The 24687-nt window shown below is 41.2% G+C and overlaps 1 protein-coding gene across 5 annotated transcripts; it reads right to left on the bottom strand.

Moving 5' to 3' along the window:
• Window positions 1-24687, bottom strand: gtpbp8 (GTP binding protein 8 (putative)). 5 transcript variants are annotated; one of them, XM_043700620.1, is made up of 8 exons: window positions 23953-24687; window positions 14716-14821; window positions 14232-14622; window positions 11826-11924; window positions 9928-10058; window positions 7498-7597; window positions 4073-4191; window positions 1-1314 (listed from the first exon to the last, which is right to left on the bottom strand). In XM_043700620.1, exons 3-8 carry the CDS (start codon window positions 14583-14585, stop codon window positions 1191-1193), a joined length of 927 nt encoding a protein of 308 aa, XP_043556555.1. In that variant the 5' UTR covers window positions 14586-14622; window positions 14716-14821; window positions 23953-24687; the 3' UTR covers window positions 1-1190. The 5 variants fall into 5 exon arrangements, with proteins under 5 accessions (XP_043556555.1, XP_043556557.1, XP_043556556.1 ...); XM_043700622.1 differs by lacking the exon at window positions 23953-24687 and adding an exon at window positions 23276-23439; XM_043700621.1 differs by lacking the exon at window positions 23953-24687 and adding an exon at window positions 18666-18761.

Below are 24687 nucleotides of genomic sequence, written 5' to 3'. Positions count from 1 at the left end.
TAAGACAGATCCTTCATTTAGTGACAGGATGTTTTATTTAATGTTTTACAGTACACTATTACACAAAGTTAAGAACTACACTATTCATCACATAACTGCAATGGCTTATTAACGGTATAAAAGCAGGACTGCAGTTTGTGCCTGGAATCTTGATAGGCATGATTATGTTTTCAATCGGCTACAAGATGGAAGATGATGCCCAATGCAAAGATGAGGAATCACCATGAGAACTTTTCAATCCTCTTTTTGTCAAGTTTTAATGGAAACTAGCATCCTTTTTTAAAATTCATTCTTAGAATGTGACTATTTATCTTCATCACTATATAAAGTGAGTAATGTTCTTAACAACTCCTATGAAAACTAAAAGGACTGAGCACAGAATATAAGGCACTTGTAAATTTTGACTTTTGGCTGATCAGCTGAGGAAAACAGAAAGCTTAAAATATGAGACATGCAATGTTTTTGCCACTGTCATTTTTAGAATATCATACTGTGTTCTCATGATAGAGAAAACCCAGAATAATTCTGAAAGATAATGTCAGTCAAGAAGACATGATAATCATAAAATGCTTCTTGCTGCAAAGCTGTTCTGTTGTATCCAGCATGTGAATAGCCTTGTTTCACATTTGAATGCATTAACAGCAACCTACTATTGAAAGTAAATTTCTTGCTCTGCGTGAATACACTTGATGCACATTAAAGGGTAAATTGCTGGGAAAAAGCTTTCAACATTTCAACTGTTTCAATCTTTCAAACGTACTTTTTAAAGAAATGCAACAATGGAATTTGAATAATTATGATGGAGCAAGGTTCTAGGAATCATAATCTGAAATACGTTTTAGGAATAACAGGAACTGATTCTACTTAAACAATCAGAATAAATCTATTTTGTAAACAGAATATATAAACTCCACAATTTTCCACAAAGATGTTACATATGTTCTGTAATATTTCCCATGATCCCGGCAAATGGACCTAGATTAATTTAGGATATCTGGTTGTCACGGATGAGTTGGACCAAAGGAGCCAATTCCATGTTGTACATCTCTATGACTCTATGAACACATAATGTCAATTAGGTCAAATTCAATTTGACTTTTCTATTTGCACGTAATCTGCATTCAGTGGTTCCTTCAAATCAAATCGGTATTTGATACTGTAGACATGCAGTGCTGTTCTGAAACCAATTTTCATATCTTTGCAGAATTTACTCCTGATCTTAAAGACGTGGAATTATGTTCATTAATCTGAAGATTTCCAGTCACGTGAGCTATGAAACATCTCAGCAGATGAATCCCAGAATAATTCAAAGAGCTGCAGGAATAAAATGTCACAAATTTTAAAAATAATACTTTAAGTTTTTCAAGAGAATACTGCATTATGCAACCTGTGAAAACTTTGATCTAAAGTTTAACAGAATGGTGTTTAAATTTGAAGTTGCCACTATCAATATATGGATGGCACAGGAATCAACCCACATACTGCTTGCTATGTGAGCTGCCTCATGATTTTAGTCACACACCAAACTCCCCATTTGATCCACAGAGAAAAACTGATTCACAGTCAAATAACCTTCCATGGGAAGCAAATGCAAAATGTACAATACAGAGGAACCTCGATTATCCGAAGGACACGGGTGGGGAGTATTTTGTTCGGTTAATCGAATTCCAGATAATAAAATGCTGGATAACATAGTTTAGCTGAGCATTTTGCAATCTTGCTGGATAATCCGATATTCGGATAATTGAACATTGGATAAGTGAGGTTCCTCTGTACACCTAGCAATAATTACAATAAACTCATTGTCTGGAATACCGGGCTCCTCCACATGGACACTGTGATCCTGACATTCACTTTATTTTATGTTTTTTTTAGGTTAAGAATGGTTTTGTCAGTGATGTCTTGAAGCTCAAATCATCGGTGTCAAACAATCCCCAAACATCTGCATTTGAGCTGGGTGTGACTCCAATCCGGAGAGAGCTTTCCTCCTGATTGCCGTTGATTTAAATTTTGCTATGGCTCTTTGATGCCTCATTTGGTCAAAAGTTGCCTTGATGTCAAGGCCAATCACTCTCACCTCACGTCTGTCTTCAGGTCAGTTCTTGTATTTATTTCTACATGGAGGCTGCAATAAGGTCTGGAGATAAACATTCCTGGCATAACTCAGAAAAATGCTTGCTCCCATGCAGATAGCATGATGAGCAAGGCAAAGAGTTCGTAATTATAAAGAATTTAGTATTCTCTTAAGTTACATGTGGGTGAATATAAACCTGATCAGCTTAAATATAGATTTGGAACCTAGTTGGCTTACAGACATTTATTTCCTAAGAAATCAGCTCAGCATCAATTTTGGGAGAGGGTTTCATGGAGAGTGTCCCTCTGTAAATCCTGGAGACTTTTCTTGTGAAATTTTATGCAGTTCATCTCATTAATAATGCATTCCGCCTCCGTGGTGCTGCTCTCACACTGCCTTGTGCTCAGCTGCAGTGAAGGGCTTGCCCGTTCTGGGACCTTCTGACATTCACATGACAGACATCATATACAAGTCCCGGCTGCATGCACTGGCAGCCAGCTGGGTGGGCACACTGCCCCCAGGATGGAGGAAGGTTAATGGGCTTCTGCACTCTGCAAGAGTAATGCTATCATTTTCTCTTTGCTACCTCTCACTCACTTTTAATTCTGTAACGGCACCCACCTTACTCGCTCCATCCCTCCCCCTTCCTCCAAGCCTTATGGTGCATAACTCTCATCAATGCATGTCATGTTTTCCTTCAACGGCTTTCACCCACAGCCAATTCTTACCCTCTGCATTTCCCACTCACTCATTCGGGAAACCTTCATAATTTTCCAGACTGATAAACAACCAGGCCCTTTGCTGACCATTATCCCCCTTGACTGGTCACTGTTGGCAAACAGGACAAGCTGCCTGACCAGCTATCTGCACTGAAAGGCAAAGCAAAGCTGCAGTGAGCATCCAGGTAGGTACAAAGTGAATGGGTGCTGAGAGAATGACCTAAAGGCTTTGAGCACACTTTTCCAATGTATACTGGGCACTATGTGCAATGAGACCCGGCAGCAGCATTGCAATGAACACTCCAAGGTGCAGTACTGAGGAGCTGAGTTGTATCAGAGGTCAATCTCAAATGCACCAAATGCACCATGGATGGAGGCTTCAGACAGCCACTGCCTATGGAGCACTCTCTGAGCGTTGGGGAAAGCTGGCCAAAGAGAGGCTGCATCCTTCAGATTTTCACATCTGGAGTTGTTCTCTTCCAGTTCATCTCCATGCCTGCGGAATAGCAAACTGCATACAAATGAGGAACTATTAAGGTAATAATGAGATGTAATGCATGCAGATAAGTTCTTTGATTCTCAGTAGTAAAATTCTCATCTAGCCATTAAAACGTTTGAGTGGAAAACTGGAGTATTTTTCTCGAAATTGAGAATCTCATTTTTATGTTCTCCTCATATGTGACTTGCAATTGCCTGTAATACTCCCCATTTGTTTGAATAGGTGCAGCTCCAAGAACATTCATGAAGCTTGACACCATCCAGGATAAAGCAGTCCGCTTGATTGGCACCACATCCACAAGCATCTGCTGCCTTCACCATTGACACTCAGTAACAGTAGTGTGTACCATCTACAAGGGGTACTGCAGAAATTCACCAAAGTTCCTTAGATAGCACCTTCCAAACCCACATACACTTCCAACTAAATGGTCAAGGGTACTGGATACATGGACTATCAAGGCCTGCAAATTCCAAGCCACTCACCATTTTGACTTGGAAATATATCACTATTCTTTCACCGTGGCTGGGTCAAAATTCTGGAACACTCTCATTAATAGTACTGTGTGTCTGCTAACAGCATCCAAACTGCAGCAGTTCTGGAAGATTGCTCACCATTACCTTTTCAAGGCCGAGCCTGCGATGTCCCCATTCCATTCATTTTTTTTTTTTTACAAAGGAAACAGTGAACAACAGAACTAATTTCAGCATCCACAGCTTCTTCCCACTAATTATCTTAACAATTTTTTAAATGGAATTTTAAAGAAATACATTTTTAACATACCTCACGAGGAACGGCTGAGGAAAGCACCCTGACATTTGTTTTTCTATCGCTCCTTGTACTCCTAGAATGATCTTCAGCAGATTGCCTTGCTGAGGCCTGTCAATCTTTGTTAATACAAGCTGGAGTGAACATAACAGAAGAAGGCAATTACTGATTACACTAAGGATGTAATTTACCAGCTCTATCATTATTACTTCACATGATGTGCAAAACAATGTTTTTATGAAGTGGCCCATCAGTTTGCCTACTTTAATGACTTCCTGCACAAGTGTGCAATCTTATTATGCAAGAAAAAAAATCAAATCTGCATTCTTATATTGCTTGCAATCAAAAATCAGAAAGCATATTGACAGCTGGTGTTACGTGTTCAGAATTCTTCAATAAGTATTGTTGTAGAGAGACATGGTAGACTGTCTAATTTTTTTTCCAATGATGCTTAAGTTACAATGGAGCTCTTAATTGAACTACAGAGTAACAAGAAACAATACTTAAATTGTACTCATGTTTAATTTAAAAAAAAAATGCATTAACTTGGATTTGTTTGTATATGTTATAGACTTGTGTACAGAGGAACCTTGATAATCCAAAGGAGACAGGTGGGGAGTATTTCGTTCAGTTAATCGAATGCCAGATAATCAATGCCAGATAACATAGTTAGCTAAGCATTGGGACCTTGCGATCTTGTTTGGATAATCCGAAATTCGGTTAATTGAATGCCGGATAATTGAGGTTCCTCTGTTTGTGAGAGGGAGGTGACAGTGTAGTGGAAATGTCACTGGACTAGTTCATGAACCAAAGCCTAGAGTAATGTTTTGGGGTATTCATCTAAACCCCATTATGCCAGATAGCAAAATCTGAATTCAGTGACAAATCTGAAACAAAAGGTTAGCCAAATGGCAAACTCTCTCCATACATCAATCCTGCCATCCCAGGAATCAGGCTGGTAAACCTTTACTGCATTCCTTCCATAGCCAGAATATCCTTCCTTAAATAAGGAGACCAGTGTGGTCTCACCAAGGCCCTGCAGCAAGACACCCTACTCTTGCACTCAAATTCTCATGCTATGAAGGCAACATACTACTTGCCTACTTACCGCCTGATGCACCAACATGCTTAATTTCACAGTTCATCTTCAAGGACACTCACTGCACTTCACCTTATACAGTCAAACAGTCACATAGGACAGAACCAGACCTTTCTGCCCAACTTGTCCGTACCAACCAGGTTTCCTAAATTGAACTAGTCGCATTTGTCTGCGTTTGACCTTATCCATTTACCTGTCCAAATGCTGTAAATGTACTAGCCTTCACCACTTATTCTATCTTTTTGAATACATTCACTGATTTGACTTCCCTGGCCTTCTGATAGGGAATTTTACAGGTCCACTACACTTTGAATGAAAAAGATTTTCCTCATCTTAGTCTTAAATAGTCTACATTGTATTCTGAGACGTTCATGGATTCTCAGCTCCCCACTGTCCCCAGGGAAAGCGTACTATCTGCATCTAGTCTATCCAGCCCAATTATAATGTTGTACGTTTCAATCAAATCCCACATCATCCTTCTAAACTCTGCTGAGAACAGGCCCAGTTGGACAAATCTCTCCTCTTAGGACACTACTGCCCTCCCTAAGGAACCCTATGGCAAGTATATCTTTCTACGGTATGGAGATCAAAACAAAACTCAAATCCTCCTACAAGGAAAGCCAACGTACCATTTGCCTTTCAAACTGCCTGCTGCACCTGCCGGTCTACTTTTACAGGCCAGTGTACAAGAACACTCAGATTCTTTGTACATCCACACTTCCTAATATATCGCCCTTTAAATAACACTTTACCTTTCCGTTTATCAGTTCAAAATGATTAACTTCACATTTAACCACATTGTGCTGCATTTGCCATGTGTTTGCCCAACATTCAACTTTTCAAAAACACCTTGAGGCCTCCTTGCATCTTCCTCACAACTATCAATCTTGTCCAGTTTTGTGTCGTCAGCAAACTTGGAAATGTTGATTTTCAATTCCCTAATCCAGGTCATTTATATATATCATGAAAACCTGAGGCTCACTGATCTTCATGGTACTCCATTAGTCACTGGGTGCCACTTCATGCATTAGGACAGAAAAACCTTTAGACTTCTCTTTTTAACCATGTTAGTCATCTTAGCTTTATGTTGCACTATGCCCCCATTTTTCCACCCTCGACTTTTCTGCCCTGCATTTCAACTTCATACTTTGTCTTTTGTTGATATCCTTGTTTCTCCCTCTACCTATTTGCTCAGGTTCCGATGAGGACATCAGTCCTGGTTGCAATCAGATGTGACCACCCTGCTTATAACGGTATCAAACTCCAACCATCAAACCACCCCCACCCAGGAGTCCCAGGAAACTGAATCCCTCCTGGCAACACCGTTTCCCCAGCCATGTATTTGTCTGATATATCCTACTAGCATGTGGTTTGGTAGTAGTCCTGAGATTACATTCTGAACAGGAAATAGTGAGAGAAAACCACTTTCATCATTAGCTTAACAGAGAAATGTATGTTTTGCTCGTGACCTATTGAGTATTTTCGTAACTTTAAAAGGGGAACAGACGTCAGTTATATCAGGGACTGTTAGATACAGATTCCCCAGGTTTTCTCAACAAAAACAGTCAAGTTTACACTGAGAATGGGTTCAGCTTGATCAATATGGTTTCAGTGATGGGGTAGGACAGTTGTTTCGACATTATGTTGCCTGAAACTTTGAAGCACATCCATGTTATGTCATGAGGCAAGGCATTGTGAAAAAGCTGCCGTTGTGCTTACACCTGGAACTCCTGTTAGGCCGAATATGTGGATCACATATCTGTGGATCATCGTAATGACCCAGAACATACACATTTCAAATACGGTGATCATGTCCACAACTGGAACATAGCGACTGATTGTATGAACATATGTAACGTGTTGATCCATTGTGTCAAATGCAGCTATGTAGATACCAAGGGTTGAACCTCAAGTTAAACTGAGTTAAACACTGATGGGTTCTTGGCAAACATGCAGAGCCAATCACAATATTACCGCCTTCTCTTGTGGGAGAGAGAGACCCATAGTGAGAACATCAGTCTTGGTTGGATTTAAATGTCCAAAGGTTTCAGGACAGTCTGCCAGCTTATTGTGACAGTCAACTGAGTAACAGCTGCAGCTTATTGTCAGACAGGCCAAATCTATGGCAGGGGATTACAAATGGGAGTTCAGAAAAAGAAGAGGTTTCCTGAAGAGCCAGGTTGCAAAGGAACAATCAACCTGTAGCACTTGCATTCAACTCCAGGCCAACTCAAGCATTGGCAGTGGTCTGCAAACAGGCAGCCCCATGTTCTTGTAATAAGGGAATCCAAAGGGGATAGGAATCATCAGTAAAATTAGGTAACTGGATTTTATTACTTACAACAAATGGAATGCCAAACTCTTCACACATTTCAATTGCTATATGATCTGCTTCCTGGATTCCTATTGATGCATCCAATAGCAAAAATGTTCTCTTTAAACTATGGAAAAAACACAATCAAGTCAATTTTCACATTGTTATAACTATTTTAGGTGCTGAATATTGGAACTGTTTATTTCATATCTGTCATGAGGTGTCAGAAACAAACACTTCGACATGTGGGATAGGTGACCATAAAACCAACAAAAACAAAAAGATGAGAAGGCCATTCAGTTCACGTAAAGTATCCACTAAGAGAGATCTACCATCCACCGCATTGTATCAACTAATTATTAATTAAATTATGTTTATTATTCATTTATGGGATGAGGTCTGGTAATAGTTAGCATTTACTGAACTCCCTTAATTGCTTTGATACTGATCCAGCTCCCTCAGAGCCAGCTCTCAGAGTAAACAAGATGATACGCCTGTTTATAGCTGTCAGCCAGGGCTCCCTGTTTGGATCAGATTAACAGCCCAAATCAGGGAACTTATATTCTACAAAGTACATCTGGCTGACCTTGTTACAACCACTACATCCCTCCCCCACTAAGACCACAGGTATAGGCCTGTACTGGGGCATTTTTGCATCAGGTCCAGTTTCTCCATCTCAGCCTTGGAAAAGGGCGCTGTGTAACAGACAATAACCCACCTCCTGCACCCGGAGTGTCTCAGAAGAAATTCATCCTCTTCTTCAGGTAGTGAAGATGTTGAGGCTGCGACATCCGCTGTGTCCATCTCAGACTCTGAGGTTAAATGGAGTTGGAGAACCATGCCTGGGAGAACCAGGCAGGAACAGGATACTGATTAAGGATGATCAGCCATGATCATATTGAATGGTGGTGCAGACTCGAAGGGCAGAATGGCCTACTCCTGCACCTATTGTCTAATGTCTATTGTCTAACCCATGAGGTCCAACAGCCTTTCCAGCTATTCTAATGGTATGGATATGTTTTGCTCCTTTCCCGTTGCGAGTTTGCAGCTTTCATGTGGTTCATATGCTTGTTCAGGACTGTCTCACCTACCCCATCTTTGTACGACATGGGGCCTGACATTGCGTTGACCATGCCTGCTACCCATACAGGGCCATTTCCGTAGTTTTGGCACCAAACTTCGTCCTCTAATGTAAACTGGTCTCTCTTGCTTAAAGGAATCTTGTTTCGCCCCCACCCCCATGCCCAGTAAGGTCAGATTTAACCTGGTGCAGAGTCTTCTCCCCATCAGTAACTCTGCTGGAGCTATCCCTGTAGCTGCATGAGAGGTGGTCCCACCATCAAATAGGAACCTGGACAGTTTGATATCTTGTGAAGCTATAGGCTGTGTCTTTAAGGCAGTCTTCAAAGACTGGACTGCACTTTCTGCCAGACCATTAAATGAAGAATGATATGGAGCTATCCTTATATGCCAGATGCCATTCAACTTTAGGAAATACTTATATTACCTGCTGGTAAACAATGGCCTGTTATCTGTGACCGACACTTCCTGGAGCTAACGTACTGAAAAAGATGCTCATAAATTTTCTACCATTGTCCCATGTTTGAACAATGGATTCTATGCACATCTAACCACTTTGAGTGGGTACTCACAATGACTAAGAATGTTGAGCCCATGAAAAGCACCTGCATTGTCGATGTGTGACGGTGTCCAGGGTTTACCTAGCCATTTCCATGAATGTGGGGGATCTGCTGGCAGTAAGTTTTATTAAAGACTGTGCCAGTATCAGCCTCCATTACACAGGTGACCATTTAATCAGACGTTTATTTTGATTGGTTCTGATTAGGATATCACTAAGCAATTTAATTGTTCCAAGCCAGATGTAGGTGGGTTTTCCAGGATGTGCACTCTACTGGATTCCAGCCTATGAATTATCTTACTCAGTTCAGACCTAGTGGGACTCTTTTTCAATCTCAAGTCAGCAGACCGGCAGCAACTACAATGGCTTGCCGGCCTGGATCCTGAAGAAAATGTTAACTGTTTAGCACAGGCTTGACTTTGTTTTGGGGTTTTGCTGTGGGCTGACCGAGAGTCCCTATGTTCAGGATAAGCCCTGAATGAGGCCTTCACTAAAGCGATGTCCCCCAAGCTCAGTCGGTCGAGTGAGGGTGTCCACTTCTATTGGAATATGCTGCAACTGATATGCTCCACTTGCCTTATTTTCTAACGATGAAGCCAGTTGTAGTGCCCATTTGGGCTTCAGCTGGTAGAGGCTTTTGCCATGGTTACATCATTAGTGCCACTCTTGTCACCTCTGAAATAACTGCACAGAGGCCAGTATCCTATCACTAAGTCACCCTTTATTTACATGTGCATAGTCCTTGACACAATTATCATCCGTTTTTACAAAATTAAGGGGTAAACAAGTGATCAAAACAGAAACTATGTGGCACTTACTTCTGTCTTGCCTCGAGATATCTTTCTACCATTTCCACAAAATCAGAAGGTGCTCTGTATCCATAGCCAGGCATGTCAACGACAGTAAACGCCTTGCCTACTTTAAAGAAATTCATTTTCTTTGTATGTCCCTAAAATAACAAAAGCAAAAGTTAACTCCTGAATTAAAGAAACCTCCTTTCATGTAATGGTACCTTAGTTCAGGTTTGGTGTTTTTGTTACAGTTTACAAACATAGCCAAGCATCAGTTACAGAGGAAACATGTTTCTGAATAATATTGTCCTATTACAAACATAATGTTATTCTGATGAGCAAAAACAAAAATCATTTCTAGTTCCTAGCACAATGGGAATTGATACATGAAGAAATCTTATACCTAATTATTAGTTAACTTTCGAAATATAATTGGGAGTTTGGATAATCATTCACAAAGCATTAATCACAGGTGAAACCCATAAGCAACCAGTGATGATTCTATCCCTCATTCCTCACAGAACCAACTTGCAGCAGAACATTGCCACTCTGATGATTTCTTGTCCCAGTCTCACAAAGACAAATGTTCCAATGCCCTTAAAACACAATGGATTCCTTTTCTTAAAACAGCAGACGAACTTTCCTCAGCATATTGTCTGGCAACTAACAGGAAAAGCAGCCTTTTCTCTCTGCACACTGCAACAACTGTTGTTCCCTATCTCTCTTGTTCCTTGATCCACTTCTCTGAGACAGAAGATCTTCAATAACAAGAACATCTACCTTTGTTTCTAGGTGTTAAGCCTGGCATGTGCATTTCAATAAAATCTGCCCCAGGTCTGCATGTCTGCTACATTAGGCTTGTTATGCAGAACATATGGCAGATCCACTGACTCTCTTCATTGGAGAAATGGAGAAAATTTGATAGAATTATTCAAAATTGTGAGGGAACTGGACAGAGTAGTGAGGGAGAAACTGTTCCCATTTATGAAAGCATTAAGAACAAGATGGCACAGATTTAAACTCAAAAGAGCAAAAGCCTCCCATTAAGAGAAAAAAAATGTTTCTTGCACGGAGTGGTTAAGATCTAAAATGCACTGGCAGAGAGTGGTGCAGGGAGGATCAATTAAAACAATCAAAAGAGAATAGGACTGTTATCTGAAAATGAAGAATGTGCAAGGTTACTGGGAGAATGACACTAAGTAAACTGTTCATTTGGAAAGTTGGTGCAGATATGATGTGCCATATGACCTCCTTCAATGCTTTAACGATTCTGAGAGTAGGTCATTTTACCTTGAGTTAATGAGACAGTTCAAAATGTAATCACCTTATAAAACCTTGCATTCAGAACATTGTTAGTTCCTCTTTCTTCTCTTGAAGTACTTTTTAAAAACTATGTTAGCAGCATTACAGAGGAGAGAACATTGGATGGATGTCATCTACAAAATCGGAATCCTGAGTAAAGAATTCTGTGAGCGTATCAGATTAACAGAGAATGAGTCGTTGGAAGAAATAAAAGAGGTGGGGAGGTAGAGAAAAGAAGTAAGTAAAGTCAGAGTTAAAATTTTGGGTTGAGTGACCTGAAGAAGGGTCACTCGACCTGAAGTGTTAACTCTGATTTCTTCCAACAGATGCTGCCAGACCTACTGAGCTTTTCCAGCAATTTCTATTTTTATCTCTGATTTACAGCACCGTGGTACTTGTGTTTTTTAGAAAAGTAGTCTTTGGGCGATCAACTTAAGGTTAGCAGGAGTGTTATGGGATTACAAAGGGATTCAGGGGAAAGAAGAGGAGTACCTGAAGAACCTCTAACTTTGGAGTCAGGATGTTCAGGATATCACAGATGATGTCAGTGAAGTATGGTATATATTGATTACCTGAAACAAAATAAATGTGCATTTCACGAAGTACAAAATGTAAATACTCACTGGATTTTTTGAAACTCTAACTTCAATGCCAGGAACCAGGGAAAACAATGCTTTTATCAATGAAGACTTTCCCACATTACTTCTGCCTATAAAACAAACCTGCAAAGGAAACAAAAATACCATTCATATCAAAGATCTCAATTCCATGATATTTTGATTGAGTTGTGTAAGGGCTTCAAACCCTTGGCTTCAAGTTGTATGTATAGATACTGTAACAATTTAGTGGAAACAGCACCAACTGAAAGTTACCTTCTAAGCTACTCACGATCCAATCGTGGAAGCATATTGCCATTCTTTCAGTGTCACTCGGTCAAAATCCTGGAATTTCTTTCCTAAGAGCATTGTGAGTCAACCTGCAGCAGTTCAAAAAGGTGGCTTACCACCTTCTCAAGGCCAATGAATGTTGGCCAGCCAGCAATGCTTATGTTCACAAGAGAAATTAAAATCTCTCCATCCTATGACCATCACTTTCATGGTTTAGTCAAAATTAATTTTATTCCCCAATCCACATTCAATAGTTGAAACTCTTCCGAGAGTTGATATAGTTGGCACCAATTCCAATACCAAAAGGTACAGAATACTGGAGACAGGGAGATTACTGCATTATTCAGTGTACCAGAACTCTGGAACCATAGTCAAAGGGAGAATTGTTCTGTTTTCTCCTTGGGTGAATTATATGTCTTACCAACTTTACAGACTTTAATACAGCTTCCATTTAATATCTTGCTATCTGCTGAGACTGTATTCTTTACTCATTCCCACATCTGGCCTCATTTAAAAAAAATCCTCCTCTGGCAGCTTTCACCTTACTTTGTGCTCCTTTGGTTTCACTTCTTATCATGGAGTCTTATCATTCACTGGATTTGACTCTCAAATGATCTCTTCTTCTATGCCCACTGCACTGCTGATATAAACTTCATCGACACCTTTGTTAATCCCATGCTTAATATCTTCAAATATCTCTTTACTGTAGACTTTGCTACCCGCATCCTATCTTCTGTCTGTCACCAACCACTTCCCCAGGTTTTCCATTACCCAACACATTGACTTCAGATCCTCATTACCCTTACAAGTTGCACTCAGCATTATTTGGTCTGACAGTTTCCACTTTCTCCAACCCAGTGATTCTCACACCCTGACCAGTGTCAACCTGCCTGGTTTGAAATCTAAACAAAGCCTAGTGGTTAACTGACAATCATCTTCAACTGCTACATTCTCCATGGCGATGCCTCTACCAATCAGAATATACTGCTACTCAGCACTATTCCAGTCTTTGCCCCATTATTGTCATTCTTATGGCTTGTCCTGCTGAGTATAAGACAAAGAAAATTGATGAAATGTCTCTAACTTTCAACAACAGAAGTTGTTATTGCTTGTTGTTTTCCTCATTTATATAAATGATTTGGATGTGAACATAGGAGGTATAGTTAGTAAGTTTGTAGATGACACCAAAATTGGAGGTGTAGTGGACAGCGAAGAGGGTTACCTCAGATTACAACAGGATCTTGACCAGATGGGCCAATGAGCTGAGGAGTGGCAGATGAAGTTTACTTCAGATAAATGTGAGGTGCTGCATTTTGGAAAAGCAAATCTTAGAAGGACTTATACACTTAATGGTAAGGTCCTGGGGAGTGTTGCTGAACAAAGAGACCTTGGAGTGCGGGTTCATAGCTCCATGAAAGTGGAGTCGCAGGTAGATAGGATAGTGAAGAAAGCGCTTGGTATGCTTTCCTTTATTGGTCAGAGTATTGAGTACAGGAGTTGGGAGGGCATGGTGCAGCTGTGCAGGGCATTGGGTTAGGCTACTTTTGGAATTTGCGTGCAATTCTGGTCTCCTTCCTATCAGAAGGATGTTGTGAAACTTGAAAGGGTTCAGAAAAGATTTACAAGGATGTTGCCAGGGTTGGAGGATTTGAGTTATGGGGAGAGGCTGAATAGGCAGGTGCTGTTTTCCCTGGAGCGTCGGAGGCTGAGGGGTAACCTTATAGAGGGTTATAAAATTATGAAGGACATGGATAGGATAAAAAGACAAAGTTTTCTCCCTGGGGTGAGGGAGTCCAGAACTAGAGGACATGGGTTTAAGGTGAGAGGAGGAAGATATAAAAGGGACCTAAGGGGCAACATTTTCACGCAGAGGGAAGTACATGTTTGGAATGTGCTGCCAAAGGAAGTGGTGGAGGCTGGCACAATTGCAACATTTAAAAGGCATCTGGATGAGTATATGAATAGGAAGGGTTTAGAGGGATATGGGGCAAATGTTGGCAAATGGAACTAGATTGGGTTGGGATATCTGGTTGGCATGGACAAGTTGGACCGAAGGGTCTGTTTCCATGCTGTACATCTCTATGATTCTATGACTGATACATAATAAGTCATAAATGAACTATGGAGAAAAGTAGCACTAACCTCTGGCTGTGCTGTTGTTGGTGCATGATCAATCCTGACAGCAGAGGTGAAATAATCGATACAGTGCTTATGTGAAGGTGTGAAGAGTTGTTCTGCATTTCCAATATCCTCAAAACTTGGAGCAAACATTTGAAACTTCGTTTTATTTACATTTTTGACCAGGTACCTTTCCAAGTCTTTGAATGGAAAAATAATACTGTTTTGCTTCTTCTCACTAAGTTTGAAGACACTGTGGATAGAAGCTAACTTGTGAGAGTGTCTATGCACCATGCAGACTGAAGTTACCCTCTTGCACACTGGTTTTGCTTTTAACGCGTGTGACAACTGTAGAAAACACGTTCGTATTGTGAGCATTCTTCCAATTTCTTGCTTTACTTAATTGCAGACTAACCTAAAATGGAAAAATGTAAATTAAAAGAGAAAAGCAGCATCAAATAAGCTAAACATTTCAAAGCGAGATTCAGAATATGTCTAAAGTGCTCACCTGAAGTTGGAAACACTTAGTTTTGCTTAACAAAGAACTGCAGAGAATTCAGAGTGGATTCTGGACAGTGGTTGTCTACCTTTCAAGATTTCGTAAGAGAAGGAAACTGTTGAAGAGAAGTTAGTTGAATTATACTCATGAAAGGTAAAGCAACCTGGCTTTTTTGTGTGTGTTTATGTAAAAATACACATCTGCACATTTCTTTCCTTCCTTTTTCCTTTAATACATGATTAGATTAGATTACTTACAGTGTGGAAACAGGCCCTTCGGCCCAACAAGTCCACACTGACCCACCGAAGCACAACCCACCCAGACCCATTCCCCTACATTTACCCCTTCACCTAACACTATGGGCAATTTAGCATGGCCAATTCACCTGACCTGCACATTTTTGGACTGTGGGAAGAAACCGGAGCACCCGGAGGAAACCCACGCAGACACTGGGAGAATGTGCAAACTCCACACAGTTGCCTGAGGCAGAAATTGAACCCGGGTCTCTGGCGCTGTGAGGCAGCAGTGCTAACCACTCAGGTGTCAGAGGTAGTTTCTTTACTCAGAGTAGTAGGGCCATGGAACACCTTGCCTGCAACAGTGGTAGACTCGCCAATGTTAAGGGCATTTAAATGGTCATTGGATAAACATATGGATGAAAATAGAATAGTAGGATAGATAGACTTCAGATTGGTTCCACAGGTTGATGTAACATCGAGGGACGAAGAGCCTATACTGCACTATAATGTTCTATGTTCTAAAGTTAGACCATAAGGCCATAAAACATCCGCCACTCAGCCCAGAGTCTGTTCTGTTATTCAATGAGATCACCGCTGATCTGATAATCCTCAACACTACTTTCCTGCCTTTTTCCAATGGTCCTTGATTTACTTACGATGAGAAATGTCTATTTCTGTCTTGAATATATCTAATGAAGTAGCCTCTACAGCCATCTGCAATAATGAATTCCACAGATGCACTATCTTGGAAGAAATTTCTCATCATCCCTGTCTTAAATGGTGACCTCTTATTCAGAGATTATGCCCCATGATCCTAGATGCTCCCACAAGACAAACCAACCTCTCCACATCTAAACTATGTTTCAATAAGGTCACTTCATTCTTCTAAACTGCAATGGCTACAGGGCTAACCTATTCATAAGAAAGTCCCTCCATACCTCCAAGCCTTCTCTGGTCTGCCTCCAATGCCAGAATGTTTCCTTAGATAAGGGAACCACATCTGTTACCTTCCTCAAAAATGACACCATTCTCGCAATTAACCGACAGAACTATGCCACAAAACTTCACACTTACACACAAAATTCTACTGCTAATTAAATGAAATTAAACAAGTACTATTAATTTAAAACTATAGCATATAAATACCCATGTTATAAACTCAGTTCTTTTTTTTACATCTCGTCAACAGTTTCCTTCTCATATAAAATCTTGAAAGGTAGATCACCACCCTCTGAATTCTCTTCAGCTCTCCATTTATTTGCCAAAGGAGCAAATTTCTGCGTTAAGCGACGCTCAAACTTTCCTTTAAAACCTCATGATTCTAGACGCCACAGATCCAGCATGGACCATCCTGCAACTCCTGTGCAATGACTTAAAATGATGGAGAATACTCCTTGTTTCCAAGAGTTCACTGCTACGATATCAAGCTGATGACTTGCAGGACTCCAAGTGCAACAAAGTTAACTGTATTTTACTGAGGGGAATAACTGGATTTTTTTTCCTTGAAGAAACTTCCAGTCACAGTTTCATCGAGATGTACAGCATGGAAACAGACCCTTTGGTCCAACACGCCCATGCCGACCAGATATCCCAACCCAATCTAGTTCCATTTGCCAGCACTTGGCCCATACCCTCTAAACCCTTCCTATTCATATACCAACACAGGTGCCTTTTAAAAGCTGTAATTGTGCCAGCCTTCACCACTTCCTCTGGCAGTTCATTCCATACACGCAGAACTCTGCGTGAAAATGTTGCCCGTTAGGTTCCTTTTATATCTTTCCCCTCTCACCCTGAACCTATGGCCTTTAGTTCTGGACTCCCCCACTCCTAGGAAAAGACTTTGTCTATTTATCCTATCCAGCCCCTCCAGATTTTATAAACCTCTATAAGGTCCCTTAGCCTCCGATGCTCCAGGGAAAACAACCCCAGCGAATTCAGCTTCTCCCTGTAGCTCAAATCCTCCAACCCTGGCAACATCCTTGTAAATCTTTTCTGAACCCTTTCAACATCCTTCTGATAAAGGAGACGACCAGAATTGCGTGCAATATTCCAAAAGTGGCCTAACCAATGTACAGCCGCAACATGACCTCCCAACTCCTGTACTCAATACTCTGAACAATAAACAAAAGCACACCAAACACTTCTTCAACAGTCATTGTTCATTTTTTTCCCCAGACCAATTTGGTTTAATAGTAAATACCAGCTACCGACCACAGACTGCATCGTAGATCTAGTAGAAACAAATCTAGCACTGACTCTAGTTCCTGTGTAGATCCATCTTGATCTTTTGACTTCTAAGGAGCTATAAGCTAATAAGACCCAAAGCTGGCATGGTTTTGGAACTGCTTTCTAAATACAGAACAGCTTTTCTGTCTTTTGTTTTCATTGACCTATTCAGAAACGTTACTACACACCACTGGAGCAGATGGGAAGAAAAGACAAGACAGTTCTTCCAGAATAGCCAGCACCAACAGCAAGCTGACTGCTGTTTAGGAGTTTGATTTTCTAGCTATTGACCTCTTAAGTTAACACAGTCCCAACCTTTTAAATGCAACAAACTCCAGCTTGTTTGAATTGCATTTATTTCAGTGTTGTTTATCAGTTTCTCAATCAGATGCACCATTTTCTCCTGTTAAAAGGTTAATTCTTAAATCTTCAAAAAAATTAAATTCTAGAACACCACCTCTACACTAGATTTTTGCAACAGGTGCAAAATATATTTTTGCCTGAAATATCAACTCTCATATTTTCTTGACATTTCTATTTTTCTTTCAGGGCTTCAGAAGCCGTAGCTTTATTTTTTGTTCAGGGAAATGTTCACAACATCAACCAATCTAATAGTTACCCGCGGAATGAATAAAAAGGTGGTGAACTGCCACATACCTTGAAAGTGTGATGCTGGAAAAGCACAGCAGGTCAAGAAAAGCACAGCAGGTCAGGCAGCATCCGAGGAGCAGGTCAGTTGATGTTTCGGGCTTCCTGATGAAGGGCTTATGCCCGAGTCATCAACTCTTCTGCTCCTCGGATGCTGCCTGACCTGCTGTGCTTTTCCAGCACTACACTCTCAACTCTAATCTCCAGCACCTGCAGCCCTCACTTTTGCCTAGATACCTCGAAAGGCTCACTGGCCTACTTGTATTCCTGTGTTCCACGGAATTTTAACAGATCTGCTTTCTCTTTTTGGTAAAGCCTTATGCTAGTGACAGCATTGCAGCACATCACTTCAGTTTTACAGTAGGAAGTGAAGGCAGTGGCTCCAGAGCCTATACCAGAGGTAATGTAAAGGCCATAGTCCTCTCCTCATTGGAGAATAGGAAAAGCTACACCTACACTTGGTCATCTCACAACTGGCCTGGTACAGTAATCTGATTAATGAACAGGAATAATTCCAGCCCATCTCACAGTGAAAAAACTCATGGCAATGAGTATTCTAGGAAGCAAGAAGAACATACATCAATGTGTTTTCTATAAAAGACAGTCACAACAAATTCTGGTTGCTAGGATTGATCAGGTTTTACACAAGTTAGAGATTAAACTTTTTACATTGCTCTTGAGCAACCTGGAAGAGAAAGTAAAACGCAAAGAAATCACTGACCAATGAAAAGTTGTCTGTATTTATTATAATACTGAAGTAAAAAAAAACATTCTAAGAACGTATATCCGAGGCATCACATTTTATTGCAGTACTGTCATGCTCAGAGTAACCACATATCAGTTTACCAGCCACATGGAGAGCTGAAAGAGTACTCAACAAAGCTCCAGCAAAGAGGTCAGATGTGTAGGAACCAGAAGGCTTAATATAGCGGTGATAGCTGTCTATAAACAAAAACTTCAACATGTTAGGTGAATTTAATGCTCAATTAAATTGAAAAATTAATCTAAATGTGTCAGAAAGATATGTGGAGTGAATCATGCAAAATCAAAATGGTTGCTGCAGCAATGAACAGACAGCAGCACGGCAGACTGGGAGGGTAATGATGCTGTGAAAGCATTTGGGAAGTTCAAACAAAACTGAAGTCTGATATTCAATAGGTTGCTACAGGCCATAAATGAAGAGGAAGAATTCAGCAACATCATTTTGTGGGCAGGAGAGCAAGGGCTTAATTTATTTAATAGCTGGAAGCCGAGTAAAGCTGACAGCAAAACCCCAGACAACAGTTGTGAAAAATCCATCACACACCTTCCAATCAAAATCAAAACATTGGATCTACCAATACCAATTTCAAAGACAGAAGCAGGAACCAGCTTAGCCTTATGACCATTTCTTCACAAGACTGATAAATGCAGCCCGAAAATAGAAAATCAAGGACAAAAGTGAAAGACAACAAGATCAGCTGATTTTGGGTTTTGTACATCGGAAAGTACAATACCTAAGGTCTAAAGTAATAAGCTCACAATATCACAAACTGCAGACATTATCAGAACACACAAAGCCAGGGGTGGACAGGTAAACATGCTGCCTATCCAAACAGTTAGGTTTCAGTAGCATCGAAGAGTAACTAAGCAGGGTGGATGCAGTGGAACAGCAGCAACATAATGCACAGCTGAGAGAGAAAGATGTGCAAAAGCTGCAGGCAACCATAAGTTCAGTCAGAGGAACTGACACACGTGAATTAAACTGTTGAATCTGTATAACACCAAATCATTGGGAAAACATACAAAGAAAGATGGTATATGAATTATCAGAACATGATGAAGGCTTACAATATGTTATTATTGGGGAACTTGGATTCTAAATTAAAGGTCAAAGGATTTTTGGTTTTAAGTGCTGCAAAGGTCTGCTTTTTCTTAAAAACGAAAAGGTCAGAGAGTCATTTGGAACCATCAGCTAAAGACTGCCTATCTAAGAAATCATGAGAGTTAAGCTCAATGACTTAAGAAGCTACCTGGAGAGATAATTGCTGCTTATTGAGCTTTTACAACTTACAAAAGAGGAAGCCAGGGTCTAAAAGCAGGGTGACAGTTCAAAAGAAAAGATCCACATGAGCAGATATGCTGTTTAACAGTTGAAGAGTAGGCAAAGCCTTGTTTTTTTTGCCTTAGTTCTCAGTGAGAAAGGTCAGTGAATTAACCTGGTGGGTAGGCGCTTTGGGTAGAGACTGTAATTCAGACAATCACATCTGGTGAATGTGCAGAAAGTCATGGAAAGAAAATGCTTATAACCTCATCAGTTCAGTAAGAAATTTTGAAATGAAGATAGCAGTTATACTTCTCTGGGATTAAGAGTCTGTAAAGCATTTTGTTGATGAACAGAATTGAATCTTTCGTTTTGCTATTTATGATAAGATTATTTGAAATTGACCAAATAGATAGCTTTTTAAAATTTTTATTTCATTTGTGTAATTAACCTATGTTATTTAAAAGTACATTTACAGCCTCTTGTGAATATGTTCAGTGACTGTCCAACATGGAATATTGAATTGAAAAACTAAAAATTATTGTCTATCAAGTCAGGTTTCACTCTGGAATCTGGCTAGTCTAATATTCCCATCAGCTGTGACTATCGTGAGATACAGCAACATGGTGAATAATAAGGAAAAAGAATCAAAAACACCACACTCTGGAAGGTGATGATAAGATTGAGAACACAATAGGCATAGGATCCACACAACTACATGAGTGGCTGGATGTGACCGTTCCCAAAGAAAATAAATTAATGCATTCAGATCAGGAAAACCATGAGAATTAAGGGCATAGCCATGGAATGAAAACAATTTAAAGCTGAAGCTTGATCCAAGAGAACACAGTAACATTACCCCACTCACTCAGACTATACCTGATGATATTCCCTGAAAACTTAAAAGATGGTGGTTACCAAGGAAACCTTCTTGAAAATCAAGTCAACATCATGCATGGGAACTGAGATTTGACAGCTTGGACCAACCCATGTGATAGAAATGCACACAAAAACAAAAATAAAGTGTTAATTATATGTTATACACCACTGAAACAGATGGCCTTGCTATCCTGAGGCTAAGTATTTGTGGAGAGCAGCAGCCTATCTCATTTAAGGATCTGGTTATAAAGATCCATCACTTAATGAAAGTAACATCACCAAAACTGAATCAAATTAGAGATATGAGTAAGGATGAAAGTTAAAAATGCTCCATCGGCAATTGGTCTAAGCCTAAAAGGAACATCAAGCCCAGACCAATACTGCAATATTGGTGGATATTAGAGATGACCTCTCACTAGGAGAAAGTGTTCTTCTAGCTTGATCTGGAAAAACCATACCTATAACGATGCAGAAAGAAGTTCTCCAGAAGCTAAATGAAGGTCACGTGGGAATCGATCGAGTTAAACTAGCCAAACCAGCTATGTACTGGATAGGCATCTATATACAATGTATGCCAGAAGTACAGAAAGACACAGTAGAAAAAAGAAATTATACCTACTGAAGTACCACTCAGATCAGGAGCCAATTTATTCATACAATCAAGTCCCTCCCAGTTTCAGGCCACTACTCAAATTTCCCTTTTTTCTGGAAGATAAAAGGCTTGACAGCAACCACAATCACCTCAGCAATTAAGTCCTACTCATTTTTTTAAAAAATCACTACAAATATTGTGTCTCAATCTGACTCAGATTACCTCCAGAGAATTTCAGGGGTCCACTCAATGTCATAATGTCATCACTACATGACCAAAGGGGTCATACATTTACAGAAATACATATCAAAATGGTTAGGAGTACTCTTGCAAATGCCAAAACCAGAGTCTCGCCTTATCACTCCAATCTACACCTCTCAATCATCTACAGAGCCATGTAATAGAAGAAACTATGAGACAACACTCCCAAGAAAGACATTCCCTCCCAGTAAGAACCGACTAATGCACAAGCAGAAGGAGGTCAATACTTCAAAAAGCATATTAAATCCCTGACTAAGTTGCTGAAAGTCAAACTATACCTGCATAAGATGGATTCCAACAAAGATCATACATCATTGAACCAAAGCCAATAATGAGAAGTAACAGAGCCCATATTTGGTTTACATGTGAGTTAGAAAAGCAGGAAAGATCTTCAACAGTATCCATTGTGACTAGCCTCAAGAAGTGTCTGGGAAACATCATGAAGGACCAGGGGTGGACCACAAGCCTGCCCACCTCTTTGTCATTCAGTGATATGATTAGTTTAATTGGAAATACATTGAAATTGCTGAGGCAGGACTGCCTGGGAGCAGCCGAAAGTACAGCTGCCTGTACTGCTCTCCCACCTCTGGTGTTGTGTATCTTCTGACCTTGTACAGCCCAGTCCAACAGCGGCACCTCCACATCATGTCTATCATGTGAGCGACTGCTAGCTTGTAGTTCAGGTCCGGGTACACCATTGGGTGTGCTGCTATTCTCATACCATTCACAAGGCTTTTGGCACTAAGCAGCTCCCTTCTGTGAACTGTCATCTGAGCTTGCCTCCAGCTACAGGTTCGATTACAAAGTACAATAATGAGTGTCAAGACGTTCAATGACTTTATGGGAGTGAGGATTGCAGACATCTTATTTCTTATTTTAGCCACATGGTCCTGCAATGTTTTATTCTCAAAGGATGCAATCTCTTTACTTTGGGTAACCCTGATTGATGCTCAGCTATCCAATCATTAACATGGCCAACAGCTTCAGAGCACACAAATTAGAAGAGAAGGCCATTTAACCCCATGTACCTGCTCCACCATTCAATGGGATCATGTCTGTTCTGACTGGAACCTCAACTCCACATTCCCATATAATTCTGATAATCTTTGACTCACTAGTCAAGAATTTGTGTGACTCTTCCAAAAGAAAGGTGATGCAGAAATTAGTCTGTTGACAGATGTGAGTTACTGTCAGAAAGCACTCAAGCCACTTTTAGAATTATAGAATCCCTACAGTGTAAAAGCAGGCAATTCAGCCCATTGAATCCATACCAACCATCCAGAGAACAACTGACCCCAACCCACCCCTACCGTACCCTACCCTACCCCTGTAACCCTACATTTCCCATAGTTAATCCCTCTAGCATGCATATCCCTGGACACTATGAACCAAGTTAGCATGATCAATACACCTAACCTGCACATCTTTGGACTGTGGAAGGAAATCAGAGCATCTGGAGGAAACCTATGCAGACACAGGCAGAACATGCAAACTCCACACAGACAGTAACCCAAGGGTGGAATTGAACCCAGATCCCCTTACGCTGTGAGGAAGCAATGATAACCACTGAGTCACTGTGACGCTTTGTTTGCTCTCAATGTGCCATGATGAGAACAGACCTTACGGGTAGTAGTGGCAGTCCTGGCAACATGTTTGGAATTCTGCTGTATACAACAAAGCGTAAGAAAGGGAGAAACAAACCTGATGTGATGCATAAAAGGTTCCAGTTCAATAACTCAAAACCAGAGGCAGTTTTAAAAAAATAATAAGCATAAAACAAAATCAAACAGTTGTCCAATTACAGAATCCACCATCTGCAACATGCACATAGCCTTGGTTCCATTCATACCCACGTCCTGGTCCTGGTCCTGGTCCTGGTCCTCGTCCTCATCCTCAACCCCCCTCCCAGAACACTTTTCACGCCCCCACGGCCTTGAACGCGCCCTCACCGCCCTGAACACGCCCCCAACGCCATGGACACGCCCCCAACGCCATGGACACGCCCCCAACGCCATGGACACGCCTCCGACAAAATGATCCCCGCGCATCCGTACTGACCCCGCCCCCTCCTGGCACTTGTCTTGACCACGCCCATTCCGCGTTGCCAGCCATAACCGCGCCTTGGTCCGCCCCTTTCGGTGTTGACCACGCCCCTGCAGCGCCGCCAACCGTAGTCCCGCCCACCAGCCCTGATGTCCTTCAATCTTGACCGCGCCCCCTACGGGCATGACCCCGCCCATCCCCTCAGCCCTGGCCCCACCTCCAAACCCCCGGCCCCACACCCTTCTCTCCAACAGCCCGCCCAGTCATCTCCGCCGCCGTCTCCAAGCGGCAGGACTGCGTGGGAGCGAGCCGACATTCCCCAAAGTACAACTGACCTATCCCGCTCTCCGACCTCTGAGGTCACAATCGCAAGGGCTTCCTCCTCTTTGAGGCGCCTCCGCGGTGCCCGAGACCCGAGCGTCCTTCAGTCGGCCTGAGTAACAGCGCCGCCTGGTCCGCGGGACTTTAGTGTCCCCCCAGGAAACAAAGAGCGGGAGTGACTGGACCGGGGGATAACTTCCACAAAGACAGCTCTGGGCATCGCTCAAAACCACAGGGAGGGGGCTGGGCACGCCCTAAATCAGGGAGAAGGCGGAGCTGATGGTGTTGCTTATTGCACGACCAGTTTAACACATTTACAGCAAATCAAATGGTGTGCAGCAGATTTGGCTCCTTTAAAACAAATTTGACATATGAAAGACAGTGCAATGCGCTGTACTCGAAACTTAAAAGTTAAAATATCAACATATTTAAAGCAGCGTGGAATAATTTTCTTTCCTTCTCATCTCATCGTCTTCGGTAGGAGAACAGATCTGGTATATTGACTGTTGTGGGTCAAGCCATTCCCTGGAAAAGAATGGATTAAACTTGCAGAGCCTCTTTGACATTGCCTTGGAGCAGTAACCTTGAACGCTCACTCACTAGAAACATCGCAGAACGAATGATCCTGACCAAATAAGAGAGATTTCACGTTTTGTTAAAGCGTTTATATATTGAAGTCATCAGGACAATTCCCAAGTAATAACAAAACAAGGGAAAACAATATTTATGTTGCCATGTTGGCTGTATTG

The sequence above is a fragment of the Chiloscyllium plagiosum genome, chromosome 12, assembly GCF_004010195.1.
Source record: "Chiloscyllium plagiosum isolate BGI_BamShark_2017 chromosome 12, ASM401019v2, whole genome shotgun sequence".
NCBI lineage: Eukaryota > Metazoa > Chordata > Chondrichthyes > Orectolobiformes > Hemiscylliidae > Chiloscyllium > Chiloscyllium plagiosum.
Note: the sequence above shows the minus strand (reverse complement) of the source record. Positions and strands in the feature narration are given on the sequence as shown.

Excerpts from the sequence above, each read along its gene's own strand:
- gtpbp8 (XM_043700620.1), bottom strand. The coding sequence starts at position 14,585 with ATGCTCACAATACGAACGTGTTTTCTACAGTTGTCACACGCGTTAAAA. Across the intron at positions 10,059-11,825 it reads TTAGAGTTTCAAAAAATCCA|GGACATACAAAGAAAATGAA; the intron begins GTGAGTATTTAC and ends TTGTTATTTTAG. Across the intron at positions 4,192-7,497 it reads AGTTTGGCATTCCATTTGTT|CTTGTATTAACAAAGATTGA; the intron begins GTAAGTAATAAA and ends TGTTCACTCCAG.